The 17,173-nt window shown below is 37.5% G+C and overlaps 1 protein-coding gene across 2 annotated transcripts in view; it reads right to left on the bottom strand.

Moving 5' to 3' along the window:
* Cog1 (conserved oligomeric Golgi complex subunit 1) overlaps positions 1-17,173 on the bottom strand; it is a 159,041-nt gene that overhangs the window by 12,766 nt on the left and 129,102 nt on the right. The window contains exons 15-17 of one of the 2 annotated variants that reach the window (XM_067143164.2): positions 14,554-14,751; positions 12,420-12,444; positions 1,062-1,189 (exon numbers count right to left, since the gene is read on the bottom strand). In XM_067143164.2, coding sequence (XP_066999265.2) covers positions 12,430-12,444; positions 14,554-14,751 — 213 coding nt within the window. In that variant the 3' untranslated portion in view covers positions 1,062-1,189; positions 12,420-12,429. Of the gene's footprint in view, positions 1-1,061; positions 1,190-12,419; positions 12,445-14,553; positions 14,752-17,173 lie in introns of those variants that run through there. The other variant, XM_067143163.2, reaches the window with a different exon arrangement.

Genomic DNA, 17,173 nt, shown 5'->3' with positions numbered 1-17,173 from the left:
GACACCCATTTCCAAAAAAACTTGCCACATTGTCTCCCACTGAACACAGTCAAAGGCCTACTTGCAGTCTAAAAAGCAGATGATGAGATGTTTAAATTCTCTGCTTTTTTTCAATCAACTGATGGATGTTTAATATCTGCTCTCTTGTGCCTTTACCTCGGACAAATCCAGCTTGTTCAATGGGGGATCTCTGAAGTAAGGAAAGACTGAAGCCTCTCCTTAAGTATATATAGCAGGATCTTACTTGCATGTGAAATGAGACCTAAGGTTCTGTAACTGTCACAATTGGCTGTGGAACAATACTTGTGCAGAGGGTCAAAAATGAATCCAACACAGTCAGCTGGCCAAATGCCAGTGCCGATGTTCTGTACACCAATGTCACCTGTCCCTTTTAGGAGCTCAGCTACTACACCATCTGGGCTAAGTGCCTTACCCAGTTTTAATGATGCAATTGCCCATTTTGTCTCTTTAGGTAGGATGTCTAGTTCTATTTCAAAACCATACCAGAAGATCATGTTTGGTTGTAATGCTTCTCTCTTGTAGAGATCCTCACAGTATTTCTTCCATCTATTTAATATATTCTCAAAATCTTAGATTTTACTACCATTGGCATCTTCTATTGACCAATTTCTGGGTTTAAATTTATTTGATAATAGCATAACTTTGCACTAAATATGTTAGATAATATACACAAAAATACACATATATAACATGTAGACAGATGTATACAGTATATTTAAGGTCTTTCTAGGCCTTTAGATTTTAAATAAAAAGTGGTTTCATTCCTTGTATTAAAAGGTTAAATGGAAATACTTCAGAGAGTATCATAATTTAAAATTGTAAGGAATTTTGTAGATGCAAATTTGGCCATCAATTAGAATATCTTTGCATATTTGTTTTACACTGAATAAAACCTTCCTCTAGTTATACTGTATCCTAGTCTATGTAAAACCAGCAACTGAGATATCTGAAACTGATTTACTCTCACATATGCACAACATTTTAGGACGTCCAACAATGAATGTGACAAACGTAACATTGAAACATATGCAAAGAAAAATACCTGATAAGTCTATCCTGAACCAAACCATTCTGTGCTCATAGCACCAAAGAGTGCAGCTGCTCCAGACCTCACAATATCACCTGGAGTTGGTTCTCCTTTTGGTTTTGGGCTGACTGTCTTCTTACGCTAAAATAACAATGACACACAATTTATTTAGTGTTTCTGTTGTCTTTTTTTTTTTTTTTTATGTTAAACTTTATTTTCACATATGCACAATATTTCAGGATGTCCAATTATCACTGCATTTAAATTCAATTAGAAAGGAAAAAGAACAACAAATGCTAGAAACAAAATTTTCTTCAAAGTAAAGTACAGTGGGACAATACTTGCTCAACATCAGTCAAATGTAGTCTGCAGTTTGGATTAAGCTATCTTATGTAAACTTAAATAAACAATATTTTAAAAATCTGCATACACAAACCTAAGAACATTAATGTTTTATTGAATAAAGCTTACCATTGTAAACTGAGTTCATGGTTTGCTAGTATTTCCTAACAATGGAACCTTCAATGGTCAAAGGGTGTTGATAGTGTCAGAGACAAAGTGACCACGGTCGGTATTCACAGTCGGCGACTTATTTGTCTAATAAGAATGACTTAACAAAGTTGTACTTATTCGTGAAGTCGTCTTAAAACGTTTGTCATATTCATAGTTGCTGGTCAAGTTCTACTTTGTTAAGTTAGACTTGATAAAGCATTACTTGGATGTAGATGCTCCGCACTATTAAGTCGAACTTTATAGGATGAGAAATAGTAAAGCCATCATCGCAACAGCTGAATATGTGAGTCATTCTTCAGATACGGCCAACTAGATCTAAGCTACGCTCCTCATTCCAAGTTTATTTATTTATTTGTCCTTTTACCTGTTCCTGTTATAACCTCCTCTGCGGCTGAAATTGTAGTAACTTTCTCTTAAATGGATATGAAAAGCAGACGCAAGCATTTTACTTCCATTGAAAACGAGGTTTTTAAGGATATTTTATTGAAACATTCTCAAATCATAGAGAATAAAAAGATGGACGTAGTATCTTCTAAGCAAAAGGAAGATGCTTGGTTAAGTACTGCTGAAGAATTCAATTCCTCAATACACTCTGTAGAAAAAAATAAGTAATGCCCATATAATGGTAAAATTGCAGGCAAAAAAAGAAGCTGCAGTACTGGAGGATCAGCCTCGTTGGTTTCTTTTCGCCAGAACTGATTCTACCTTTGGGAGTACGACCTCCAAAACGGTGTTTTTATGAAAGTGAAACCTCCTTTTGAATCCACTTCAATGTAGAATTCAAAAGGGTCCAAAACATTTTGCAAGTATCACTTTGGAGCACTGATTTCTCCTACAACTTCCTCAAAATCGTCATCCATTTTATAGGTTAACATATGAAATAAGTCAAAGGTCCCCTTGACTTGACGAAGTTCAACTTATTTCATCACATAAGTAGCACTTAAATGACTATGAATTACAACAAGTTCAGCTTCATAGAGTTGGACTTTATGAAGTATAATGCTATTAAGTAGGAGTTATTTGTGCCGGAATCTGAAATAAAGTCGAGATTTAACTGCAACTATGAACACCGGCCTAAGTGTTAAGTCTAGTTCCAATCATGCAAAAGCAGGGAAGAGGTCTTTAGATCTTGCATAACACAGGAGTAGATGATTATGACTACGAGAATGCTGGACTTTCACACACCTATGCACAACTATAGGCATGTTGTGCTGGTGGAAACCTGTGAAACAGTTTTACTCAAATGACTTTCATATGCTGTCACTGGCATTCCCGATTGAATAGGTTTTTATCTACTTCACAGATGCTGTGCAATTAGTAAAGGCCGATCTTCAAAATGACAATTATGTGAATTTATATATATTTGTGCTGCTAGAGCACTTGTCTCCTCCATTCAATCATATATGGGGATACACATGATATACAGCTAAAACTGCTTTCATGCAATATTATTTTTTCTTTATTTTCTTTAAAATGGAGGCGTTCCAGAGAAGAATTAAAATCAGAAAGGGAAAACATACTTTGATAACGCTAAAAATATGTTGAATAGGAAGTACAGTATTAAAAAAATTCAGATTTTGGACAGTTCTTTATCTTGGACACATTTGTACCTTCATGACTAATAATAGCATACTTTGAGAGTCAGAGCACATCACTGTGGTGTTCCCTGAACAGCAGCAAACTACAAGGCTCCGAGTTCAGTCCCATTCCATTTTTCTTGCGTGTCAATGATATTTTTGGCAGTTTCCGAGGTATTGTAGGCATTAAATGTATGCTGACAATCTACAGGTTTATGTCATATCAAACAAGGTCTTCTTGGCTTTGTCTCATGGTCTTCATCATGTGCTCTTAAAGTAAAACCCTTTAAATAGCAAACAATACTTTTTTAACATACCAAGCTTCTATTTAATGTTAACTGAAGAGATCAACTTTTGTTACCATCAAGGGTTATAGATTTCATTTTTGATTGATCCGTATTGAACTGAGATTACATATAATTTATTCTTATTAAAAAATTTAATTTTTTTTTTTACAAAAATAAATTATTTGTTATCATATCTAACAGAGTTAGTGCATCACACTGTGATGATTGTCACATGATTACCCTATGTCCCATGTCTTAAAAGTATTTGACTGCATCGTCCACACTTGTTTCTATGAAAAATACGAACGTCAAATTAATCGTATGCAGTCTGGTTTTATAAACAGGCTGGGAATTCACGGCACTCTGTTCTCTTTGAATGTTTTGCTATTTGCTTTACGTCATATCCATACAGATAGATCTTATGGCGATGATGGGATAGGAAAGGCCTAGGAATTGGAAGGAAGCGGCCATGGCCTTAATTAAGGTACAGCCCCGGCATTTGCCTGGTGTGAAAATGGGAAACCACGGGAAACCATCTTCAGGGCTGCCGACAGTGGGGCTCGAACCCACTATCTCCCGATTACTGGATACCGGCCACACTTAAACGACTGCAGCTATCAAGCTCGGTGAATGTTTTGATTCAGACATGCCTGGATATGAATGTCGATGTGTACGCACACTTCATCGACTATCAAGAAACTTTCAATTGCGTATCTCATGGAAAACAAATTGCCGAGATTCTGAAAACTACTGGTGCTGATGCTGGTGATCTACGTATCATCACTTGGCTCCACTTGAACCAAACAGCAGAGGTCAAAATAGAGGAAAATACAACTGAGGACATTACCATACATAAAGGTGCACAACAGGGCTGTGTCCTGTCTCCTCTTCTTTGCAATATCTACTCAGAGGTTGTGTTCAGAGAAGCTGTCAAGGATATTAACCTAGGCATCACAATAAATGGCAATGTCGTTAATAAAATCTGCATTGCTGATATGGTTGTGTTAGCAAGTAGCCTTACTGATCTTCAAATTATTATTAACAACAATGCAAGGATCAGTGCAGCATTTGTTCTGTTCGTGAATACTGGCAAGACCTAGCTGATTATATTTTCAAAAACACATAAGGAAGCCTCCCTACACTATTTTCGAAAACATCTAAGGAGGCCTCCCTGCACATCAACAAAACAATTGTTCAGCAAATGTCATCCTTCAAATATCTTGGGACTATAGTGAATGAGCATTGCGATCCAAAGAATAAAATCTTATTCAGGAATGGGCAAGTCAAAAATTTGTTAAACAGCATGAGGGGCCCATTCACCATTAAAGATCTCAACCTTTAACTCGGATCTTGCGATGCTACGTTTTCCCTGCCCTTCCATATGCATGCCTGCCAACTTTCAAAAATAGAAATCCGGAAAATCCTCAAGCGGAAATGTTTTAACAACATGCGCATGCATCGTAAAGTCTTGAGACATAATGAAAAAGGCCGGCAAGGAGGGAGATTATAAACAATATTAATACAAGTCACATATATGTTATGATCACCCCTGAAATTAAATACACAAAGTTACATCTTGATGAGTGCTCATCCGTTTCCACTTAACACTGGGAACACTTTCCGTGATCGTATAAAACAAGGAAATTAAGCAAATATTCCTCCCTAAAAGACTGATAATATCGTTTCTTAGTTGAACTCATTATGGAAACCACTAAAAATACTAAATCGCTTACAAATTCGTCACACAATTCCACGAGTTTCAGAACTACCGCCAACGTTACTCACCCCCACACACAAACCAAGCCTTTCACAGCTGATACAAAGCACAACACAGTTACTAAAGTTGTTATATTTATATAAATTCACAGCCTGCTACTTTTCACGGATTTCTTTTCTTCAAAATCACAGCCTGCTACTTGTTTGGGAACATCTCAGTGAATGAAGTAGCAGTTGAGGTCGAACAGGTGACAAAAGCACCGTGATAATTGATAGTGACAATCGATACAATTTACCGGTCGAATTACAAACACTGCATCTCGTATTACCAGCTACTATCGAAAGACAAACAAATCCAATTTGACCGCAGAAAGCGAAACCAAGTGCAGATATTCAATATCCGTACAATAATGTTGTTCATCCGTACAACCGTAAAACATACTCAAAATCCGTACATTTTACAGAAAAACCGGAATACTTGGCAGGTATGCATATGGTTTTGAAGGTAGGATGCTCAGCCCTTTGCTGGAGAGGTAGATTGAAGCTTTCAAAATGTACAAAAGAATGCTTTGAGAATATCCTGAGTAGAAGGGAAGACTAATGAGGAAATCCTCAACTTGTTTAAAAAGAAAAGAAGAGCTTCTAACAATCATCAAGGAGAGGACGCTCAGGTACAACAGGCACATCATGAGAAGTGAACGATATGAACTTCTCCAACTCATTATTGAGGGAAGAAATTGAAGGACAACGATCTGTGGGAAGATGGAGAAATTACTGGCTGCTGGTATGGACGAACTTCTATAGAAATTTTTTTAGCGACTATTTGGCGAGAAATCACGATCAACTGGATCGCCAACCTTCGTAGGGAGAAGGTGTCCTAAGGAGAACAACAGATCTCACTCCTGTGATCATCCGCCACAAATACCATTTACGTCTACTGTACAATGAAACGATTTGGCATTAGTCTGGATGAAAACTTATCTTGGACTGTAAATGTTTTGAGCATCATGAAACAAGTGTTTCCTTTTCTTCACTCTGCATATAGCCATCAATACAAAAATTCAGAGAATCTAAAAGAGAACAACTGCTATGTTTTGATTATTATAACATTGTATATGGGGACACTAGAACCCTTAAAAGATTGCTTACACCATGAGTAGAATGCATATGCATGACAAATCTACAACATGGGGTATTCTGACCACGGACTGATATCATTTAATCATCCCCCATGGCCGCGTCTGAACATCTGGACACTTACCGCACCTACAGTATAACTTCCTTCATAACATACTGAATTCTTCAAATCAAATAAAACAACCAACAAACACCATGGTGTTACAGCCTTGATGGCCCTTGCTTTACCAAGTAACCGTTGCTCAGCCAGTCAGCCTGCAGATTACAGTGTGACACATGGTCAAATCCTCTCAGTCATTATTCCTGGTTTTCTAGCCTGGGGTCACCATTTCACTGTCAAGATTGAGACAGTATTAATACACTGTCTCCTTGTTTGACATTTTCGAGTTGGAGTTTATCTCCGTTGAAAATATTTCGTCTTTTCTCCATGCGAGAGATATATGGACATAATCCTTATTATAACTTAAAATTATGAGCTGCTCCCTTCTACGGTGACAGTGGATAAGTTACTATTTATTTGAAACCTTATTATGCTCTGCAGCTTGAAATTATGTCGTGGCTGTAAGTCACTATTTGTTAATACTCTCTGCCAGGAGTTGTTAAAGTTCTGGGCGGACCGTAACTTATTGCGCAGCTCTCCTGCGCAAGGAATGAAGTCAACTTCCGCTTACCGTTGTGAGTGCAAGAGAGAGGTGGTCTGCCGTAAACATGGAAGCAGAACAGACGTGCGTACATAGCTCTGCTATGTTGTGCTACTTCAAGATCGTACCAGGCTAATCCTGTGGATATTTGGGGGCACATTGCCCAATTAATGGATTTCTTGTACTCTGGACAACTCTTTAGAGCATCGCAGATGTTGTATTGCTACTAAATTAAATTAGTTTGAACTTCGGCCTAATGTAAGTAACAGCGTTCTTCTTCAACGCCACCCGGAAGACTGTAAGTTTGAAACCTTTCTTTTAACGACATTTTGCTACTATTTCATCGAAGAGTTGGTGCTATTCAGTTGGTGACACATACTATGCCTCTCCTAGAAATACGACGTCGAACATTTACCAGAACTTGAATTTAATAATAATAATAATAACTTTTTCGGCGGCATGTTGTGATTAGATACCGGTTCCCGTGTTTGGTATAGTATTTCAAACTTAGAATTGTTCAAAATTGGAAACTCTTAAAAATGTGGTACAAAGATTGTAATATTTGTTCTGGAAACTCTTGGCATTTTCCTTTTAAAAAAGGAAAGAGGTGATGTCTTGAGCTCGAGTTAGAGGAGACGTTGTTGCATTGTGAAAGATACTAAGGGAGGCAGTTTTCGTAAGGTTTTCCGGTGGGAATTTTTCTTTTTGCCTGTCATTTCCCCTTTTCTTTCGGCTTTTCATTTTCCTCTGAAATTCGTTTTTTTTTACTTTTCGTGCGGTCTGTTGATTGCATTGTTGTGATCCTAATTATTATTGGTCCTCTCCCTCGGGTCTGAACTTGTATTGTTGTTGTTGCCATGGGGATGGATATTATGATGATTGTGATGAAAATGTAATGGACGTTTGTGCGCTATTGCTTTAATTGATGATTTAAAAGAAAATAGAATTTTTCATGCTCCGGTGATGTCTGAAAAATTATACGCTAAGCCTGTTTGTCTTCATTTGGGGGCCGATTTGCTATATGTGTTTTGACCCATTGGTTGGTATCACTGTTCGCCCTCGTGTTGTGATTTTCTTGATTTTTCCTTTTTCCCTAGTTTATTTCGGGATTTTCTTGGTTTTCTTCCTTTTGCTCGAGGTTTTGAAACCTTATATAAACTCCTCGCCTAGTATCTCGTTTGGTTGGTGTATTTTACAAGTAAAGAAAGATTAACTTAATTAATTAATTTTATGCAAGTAACTAAATTAATGACGTTGAAGGTATTAAACTCAACCTAAGGTAATTAAGCCGAAGCATAATTTATTTGTATTTTATAACTAAGAAGATAGGCTGGTTATGAAATTCATATTGGGTCCCAATAAACTAGGCCGGTTCGAACCGTAGGTTAGTTATGTTTTGATATTATTTCTCTGTTTAATTTGTTTTTCCTTATTCCTGTTGATGTTCTGAGTCCAGAGTTATTTTAATTTTACTTCTTTCTCTTATTAAATATATTTATTTATTTCAAAAGTACCTGGACGTGTGATTATTGTAGTAATTTGAAACCATACGGTGATGATTATTTTCATTCTTTCCATGGCCTCTGGTTTCTTCACTTATTCGTGGTAAGTACCTTTGTGATGGTTTACTTTTGGGTGATTTTGCTTCCACCTTGTTTTGTTCTTTTTTAACCTATATTTCTTGTCTTGTTGCTACCTGTGCGAACACTGTGGGGATGGGTGTTTGTGCGGGTCAAGATAGCTCCTCACTTGTAATCACGAAGGCTGAATGGACCTCAGAACCAACCCTCAGATCCACATAAAAATTCCTGTCCTGCCCGAATACTGAACCCAGAGCCGCCAGATGAGAGGCAGGCATGCTACCCCTAAATCGCAGGAGAAGTTGTTCACAATCACTTATCAAAATATCTTTCAAAAATCTCTCCTTGTACCAAAATATAAATACCGACATACCCAAACCACCCTCCTTGTCTTCATTACCTACAGCACTACTACTTCTTCTTCTTCTTCTTTTTCTACCGCTTTTCCCACACCTGTGGGGTCGCGGGTGCGAACTGTGTCGCACATGTGTATTTGGCCCTGTTTTACGGCCGGATGCCCTTCCAGACGCCAACCCTATATGAAGGGATGTAATCACTATTGCGTGTTTCTGTGGTGGTTATTAGTGTAGTGTGTTGAGTGAATATGAAGAGGAAAGTGTTGGGACAAACACAAACACCCAGTCCCCGGGCTAGAAGAATTAATCAGAGACGATTAAAATCCCCGACCCGGCCGGGAATCGAACCCGGGACCCTCTGAACCGAGGGCCAGTACGCTGACCGTTCAGCCAACGAGTCGGACCATTACCTACAGCACTACTATGTTCAACATTTTCAATATCTTTGCATCTTGTAAATAGAACAAAATTCTTTAAAATATCAAAATTATTCAGGGTGGAAACATTCAAAACAGCCATGTGTGGGTTCTTGATGCAACTAATGTTGGTCTGTGTAGTTTACTAATATTCCAAACAAAATGCCTTTTTGCAACAACAACAACAACAACAACAATAATAATAATAATAATAATAATAATAATAATAATAATAATAATAATAATAATAATAATAATAATAATAATAATAGTCTTACATCTGACTAACTACTTTTATGGCTTTCAGAGATGCCAAGGTGCTGGAATGTTGTCCCCACACGAGTTCTTTTACATGCCAGTAAATTTACCAACATGACACCGACAAATATGGGTACCTTCAAATATGAATGGTCTGAGCCGGAGTCGAATCCACCAAGTTCGGCTCAGAATGCCAACATGATAGATAGATAATCTCTTTATTCATGGCAAAATTAGGGCTCAAGGCTCTCTCTTACACTTAACTGCTTAGCTATAACATCTGAAATACTCAGTCTGGCAAAATGTAACTCATCTGCTCTGTCTAAATTCATTTACAACCATTCATATTAGGTAACTATTTTAATTTGCTTTAGTACTGAAAATCTAATTAATTATAAATAATTCACATGTTAATTCTCACAATGATACTGAATGTATTCTTTATAACATTTAAACATGTTTGCTAGCTACAGTATAATATTTCTGATTTGCTGTTTCAATATTATTTTTACAATTCTCTAATTATTCTTCTAAGATGTTATCCTACACTAGTGTCCAAAAGCTAAGCTTAATCACTAAACGAGTTCATACTACCTGATACGAATGTCAGACGGATTGCTGAACAAACGGAAGCAGACTCACACACCAAGTCACACAACTTGTCCAAAAAAACAGTGTCTGAAAGGTTGTGATAGCTAAGGTACACCTCTGACTACAACTAACAAAACTTGGCAATGTCCTCCACAACAAAGTATGCTGTTAATAGGGTGTATGGTTACTCCAAAAGGGCAATGCAAAGGTCTTGGAGGGTCCTTGGTAGAGGCTGAGGGATGCAATTTGCCTCCCCAATGCATCCCAGGCATGTTCTATAGGATTCAGATCTGCACACCTCGCTGGCCAGTTCATGCGATTAATGTCTTCCCCAGCCAGAAATTCAGCCACCAGAGCAGCGTGGTGCGGTCGGGCATTATCGTCCATGAAGAGGAAGTCTGGACCAACCGCACCTCTGAAGAGTCGAACATGTGGTCTCAGTACCTCATCCATGTATCTCCGAGCGTTAACAATGTTCCTCGGACAATCCATGAAGATGTACAGGTCTGTACGGCCATTCAACATGATGGCGCTCCACACCATGACGCCACCACCACCATACTGGTCCCGTTCCATGATGTTCCTGTGGTTGTATCAGCTACCCTGTTCACTCCCAGATTAATGTGCAACGGGAATTGTTCAATAAACTGAAGTGGGATTCATCTGTGAAGAGCACATGCCTCCATTCATTCGTGGTCCAGTTTCGATGTTGACGGATCCACAGTAAACGGACCCGTCTCTGTGCTGGAGTGAGCGGGACGCACATCGCTGGACATCGGGCAAACAGCTGTGCTGTTCTGAGCCTCCGGTACACAGTTTACTGGGAAAAGGCAACCCCTGAGCCGGCTGCAAGCTCCGCCGACAATTGTCTTGCAGGTACACTCCGATTTCGTCGGGCGGTTAAGGCCAGATATCGGTCCTGCTGTGGGGTGGTTACCCTTGGTCGACCTGGTACTGGCCTACGACTAACATCTCCTGTGTCTCAAAATCGTCTCCAAAGCCTGGAAATAACACTTTGTGGCACATTCAAGGATACGGAGACTTCGGTCTGTGTCTGGCCTACTTCCAGGCGGCCGAGTATTCTACCCTGCAAAACGGGGTCCAAATGGCGTCCTTGTGCCATAATGTTGTCACGTTCACCACAAGGCTACACTCCGCACACTATAACAGGCCAAACAAGACTGAGGAAATATGGGGCGCAGGCACTTGCTGTGTTTACCTTGCGGTTACACCGCTAGTCAAAGCAGGGAACACTCCTTTCCTACACAGAGCGAACATGTAAGGTTGGTAGGTGCATATATCGTGCGATTTGTGGTCTATTTCCTGTTGCCCTGCTTACTCGTAACTTATGCTTAACTTTTGGACACTAGTGTGGATACATTTTTTCAACTGCGAGCTACTTTATGCAACTTGGTTAAATGTAAGATGCCTTAATGCCTTATCTTGTCAGGATAAATAATTTATTCAACCAATCAGTAACTTTCTCACTTGGTCCAGTATTGCAGATGGCTAAATTATGTAGACGATGACAGATATATAGAATACCACACATGTTAAAATCATGCAGTGTGCATTAGTGTAAAGAAAACAACACTTCTGCTAACAGAGTAGGATACAACCAAAATGTTGGTCAATACTCCAGTTAGTCTGTAAATTTACAGTTATTAACCCAGACACGTTTTAGGAGGAACTAGCAGTCATCTTCATGTGCACCATGTGTATATACCGGTATTAATTAAAGATATAAATCCAGTGCAGAGTTTCTTCTTATTCACTGTGTTTAAGGATTTAACATGATACATTCAAATAACTTTACGAGCACATAAGAAAGTCCATTATTTATGTACTTGGTTCTATTTTCCATTTTTCCTTCGGTAATATAAAGAAACTTGTGTTGCATTAACTTCCCTACACTCCATAAGAGTAATTCTCTAGTTTTATAAAACACTTTCTCCTAACCTTAATTCTGTGAATATAATGTTATATTGTTTCAGAAATATCACACACTATACATTGCATTAGGAGTTAAAACTTCTCAAATATCAACTGTTATCAAATGTTGAAAAACATGAACAAAATTAGCTCTCAGAGGAGACAGGTATTCAACTGTACAAAATTACTGTACACTTGAATTTAGAAGGGTTCAACTTCACAGCAAAGACAAATGTTAATTGAAAGCAAGTGAAGTTTTTAAAAATTAGTAAGTTCACTTCAAATATTAGCTGCATGATGAACACCAAGTATTTAAGCAGACATGCCAGATAACATAACACTCCAATGCTAAAATAATATTGCTTACATGTCCTATTTCAGATTCCAAATAGCTGAAAGATAAAAATAATGAATCAGGATACAGCAATATATATAAGACATACTGTAGACACTCTAACTGGATAATAAGAACAAAAATTAAAACCAGGATAATGGAAATTCTGACTTCCTGTGATAATTTTATAATGTTGTACCAGAATTCCAATTTTAGGAAAAAGGCAATTTATCTCTCTTAAAATAAACTTTCAGCTTCCTTGAGTAAGCTATACACAGCACATGCCGACGTACTGGATAACTTATGTGATGGGAAGCAAGATAAACGAAGAAAAAGAAAGGTAGGGGAAATTTTGGAAAGAAATGGGGAACAGAAGGGGGAAAAAAAGAGGAGGGGTTAAAGGAAATGGAAATGGGGGAATAAAACTAATAGAAGAGGTAATAAAGTATGTAAGAATCAATTTGTGGTGCATAGTGTTGGACGTATTGTATAATTTATGCGAAAGGAAGCTTCCAATACGTCCAACACTTGGCAACGCTAAGTGAGTCACATATAACGTATTTTCTTTATAGAAATTTTTCTATTTTTCTTTTTCCATTACTATTTCACTAATTTGGCTTTTATTACTATTTACAACTTTATTCATTTCATTTATTTCCACATTAAACTGTGAATCTTCTCCACCACTTTTTTTAACTTTTTAAACTTTCAAGCACTAAGTTAGTTTCATATGACATGTCATATAAGTCATATGTTTCAGTAACTTCATTAACCTAACTTACATAACTTTTGGAAGCACAGTACTTATGTACTCTTCAAGAACTTGCTCTGTACTTCAAGTACATATGTGATCAACGACTTTTACATAAGTTTTGGATCTATCAACATGCCGTGCTAATTTCTAAAATTATACAGTGCCTCATAAACTTCAATTGAACTCTTCAAGAACTTACTCTGTACTTTCGAATATGTATGTGACGTATTTGATCTACAACTTCTTCATTATCTATTAAAAAATGAAATGGTGTATGGCTTTTAGTGCCAGGATGTGTCCGAGGACTTCGGCTCGCCAGGTCCTGGTCTTTTGATTTGATGCCCATAGGCGACCTGTGCGTCGTGATGAGGATGAAATAATGATGAAGACAACACGTACACCTAGCCCCTGTGCCAGTGGAATTAACCAATGATGGTTAAAATTCTCGACACTGCCGTGAATCGAACCCGGGACCCCTGTGACCAAAGGTCAGCCCACTAATCATTTAGCCATGGAGCCGGACTTTGGATCTATTGATAAGCAGTGCTAATCTCTAAAATTATACAGTGCCTCATAAACTGCAACTGAACTCTTCAATTACTTACTCGTACTACATTTAAGTGCGTATTTGATTCTTCTTCACACACAGTGCTCTCTAACATATATGTCTTAATAATGTATTTGATCTACAAATTCTTCATAGACATGCATTGCTGATACTTAAAATTATACAGTGCCTCATAAACTACAACTAAAAATACGTATTTGACTTTAGACTTCTACATAACTTTGAAATCTCAACACACAGTGCTCCCTTATGTGTTATAGTGCTCCATAAACTGTATCTGACACCATTATCTAAACTTCATTTTTACCTGTGCATCTTATTTGTGTTTCTTGGCTATATATCAACGCACAGTGCTCCTTAAAGATTTTAGTGCTTCACTAGCAGAAACCAAACAGAACTATTTAAACTTTGCATTTTATTTTTCTATGCATTGTTTTACACTTATTTGTAATTGGCTGACGATGACCATGAATACTGATCGAAACCGTACCAATTTTAATTAAATAGGAATGTAAACTTACATTTCTTATTTTAATAGTATTGAAAGAGGGAACCATTATATACCTTCTTTTAACTTAAAAAAATAGGTCAAAACTAGTTCCAATAAATGTTTCTTCCGTAATGTAACCCACATTACCTGATTTGGTATTGAAACGGTGGAAATGTTTTACTCTTAATTTTTAATTTTATTGTTATCAAACAGAACTTCCCAATCTACAAACATTTTCAGTTGTATCACCAATTTTGTAAACATTGTGTACTGCCTCTGGGAATCTGAATTCTAAATATCTGAAATACAGCAAAAGATCTTTAAAAAACCTGAGAGTACATATTTTAGGAATTACCTGGGGTTTATCAACATGATGTTGTACAGTACGTGTGCCAGGAAGTCCTGTAACTGGCAGTGATGTAAACCAAGGAACTCCTTCACACAGAGGCAACACACTTGGAGCTTCCATCTTGGTCGTACTAGTAGTAGGTGCTCGCATGCCTGACATGGCTGACAGCTTTTCAGGCCATGCCATTAATACTCCCACAAGACTCTGAAGAGAATTTAAAATATGTTCTTGATGAAAGACAATACTCCAATACCACTGAATAGCATATACATTTATATAATATGAAACAATTTCAAAGATGTTCATAACACCAGAGAAGGTTTAATTCTGCACTTATTAAGAATAAATCCATGTATTATAAGAGTAATGTAAAGTTAGAGTAGCTTAAAGAGGAAGAGGGAGCAAATTCTCAAGGTGAGAGTGTGATACAAACATACAGCATCAACCAGAGCTGCCATCAAGGCCATGAGCCATACATGTACAAAAGAATGTTTTTATGAGTTATTTATAGATGAGAAAAACAATTCCATTTACAGTATCATATGAATATTTCAACTTTCATAAAGAGAGCATTGATTAAGTGATTTCAGACCGCCCATAGGCATTAACTTGAAAGACCTGCACAATGCCTCCCTGGACACCATATGTCATTTATTTATATTAATTAATTTATTCAATCAATCAATCATTTCACACTGTATCATCCAGACAGAAGAGTCTAGAATGATTCCAAATAACTGAAAAATAATTATATTGACCAGTATTGCTCAAATTTTTAAGCACTAATAGATAAGAAAGCAACCTTATTTCAGCAAGTGGGAAGTATCTTCCAGCCTGTACGATGGTTTTTCAGTGAGATTTGCATAAATATTAGGGATACAGAATATTAGAACCCCTAAAATGTATGCAACTCATCTACATAATAGTAGAGAGGGGTTGATGGCACTTGCTATTCGCCACATAAGTTTGCATTCCAACGTATTAGAGTTTTAAAATCCAGGCTCTTTTAATCAACATGATCATGGATCTGTCAGTAAATACAGTAGAAGTCCGCTAAAGCGAGTATGGCATATAACGAGAACTCTGTTATAGCAATGACTTTTTTCTGTCCCTTCAAAATTCCTATATTAAACTGTGTATCGTCCTTCAGTTACAGCGAGAACCCTATCACTGGCGCATCCATTATTACGAGCAATTAAGCACGCGCGTTTTTTTTTTGTTACCAATATTTATGCACCCCAGCGATGATATTGCATGCGATCGATTACCTTCGGCATCGTTTCCTTGCTATGTGCACTAGCGATTTCTCTCGTCGACATTCGAAGGCAATGTTGGAGTTGATTAGTAATATCCGTCAACAGCTGTTCCGTAAAGAAAATTCAAAATGAAAGAGAACATATTTTCGTAATAAATGTGTAAATAACGTGTCCGATAACGGTTGTTAACTCGTTAAAAATTAAGGCTGACTAAACGACTGCTTAATTTTGAGGCTAAATACTGCAATTAGGTAAGAATGGGATACACCTCGAGATATGGTGGAGTGTTTAATTGATTTCAGAGGTTAGTTTATATTTTGTCACGTCTGGTTAAATTACGGATAGGCTATTATGAAAATTTATAGCGAGAAAGGTATAATTTCTCTACTGGCGCTTGAAGTGTGTTTTCATCATACGTACAGTATGGTTAGGTTAGGATATGTGACGCTGTTTGAATAAGAAAACTGAAACGTTTGCAACAAAATGCGATCGATCATCTTCGGTACGGTATAGTTTTCTCACTTTATGCATTTGTGAGCTCTCTCGTTGACATTCAAAGGCGATGTTGGAGTTAATTAGTAATACCCATCAACTGCTGTTCTCTAAAGAAAATTCGAAATGAAAAAGGATACCACGTTTCCGTAATAAATGCGTAAATAACGTAGCCGATAGCAGTTGTTAACTTGTTAAAAATAAAGACTGAAGTAAACGATATCTTAATTTTAATGTTATATGCAGAAATTATGTAAGAATGTGTTACACCTCAAGATATGGCAGAGTACATCACTGATTTCAGAGGATATTACATATCTTCTTGCATCTAGTTACGGCTATTTACATGTAAATTTTTCGCGAGGAGGTTATTTCTCTAAATGCGTTTCAAATATGCTTTCAGGATAGGCTACATATACGGTTAGGTTAGGTGATGCTGTCTGAAGAAGAAAGCTGAGGTGTTTGCCACAGAAATCTCTGGAGTGATACCGTATTTCTCCGAATCCAAGACTTTTTTTTTCTCAGAATCTCATGCGAAAACTCAAGGGTCATTGCATTCGCGGCCTAACAGTAAGTTAATGGATACCACAGGCAACTACCGCGGTAACCACGCTGCTTCTTTTCACACGCGCACAGAACTGTACATAACATTTGATCAATATACAAACCCCAATTACAATATTAATGAAATAACTGAGAAAACTAATATTTTATTTAATAAGATTATTCCCATCTTAAAGAATGATTACCTCAGATTAGTCAACAAACGTCATACGCAAGCTATAGCGCAGACAGCGGACATACATGGCTCCGCCCATACACACGCCAAAGCTTCCCCCAATCACCCCTCCACCCCCTTCACAACAGGCAACACCAAC

The sequence above is a fragment of the Anabrus simplex genome, chromosome 3 (genome assembly GCF_040414725.1).
Source record: "Anabrus simplex isolate iqAnaSimp1 chromosome 3, ASM4041472v1, whole genome shotgun sequence".
Taxonomy (NCBI): domain Eukaryota; kingdom Metazoa; phylum Arthropoda; class Insecta; order Orthoptera; family Tettigoniidae; genus Anabrus; species Anabrus simplex.
This window is presented reverse-complemented; position numbering and strand designations above follow the sequence as displayed.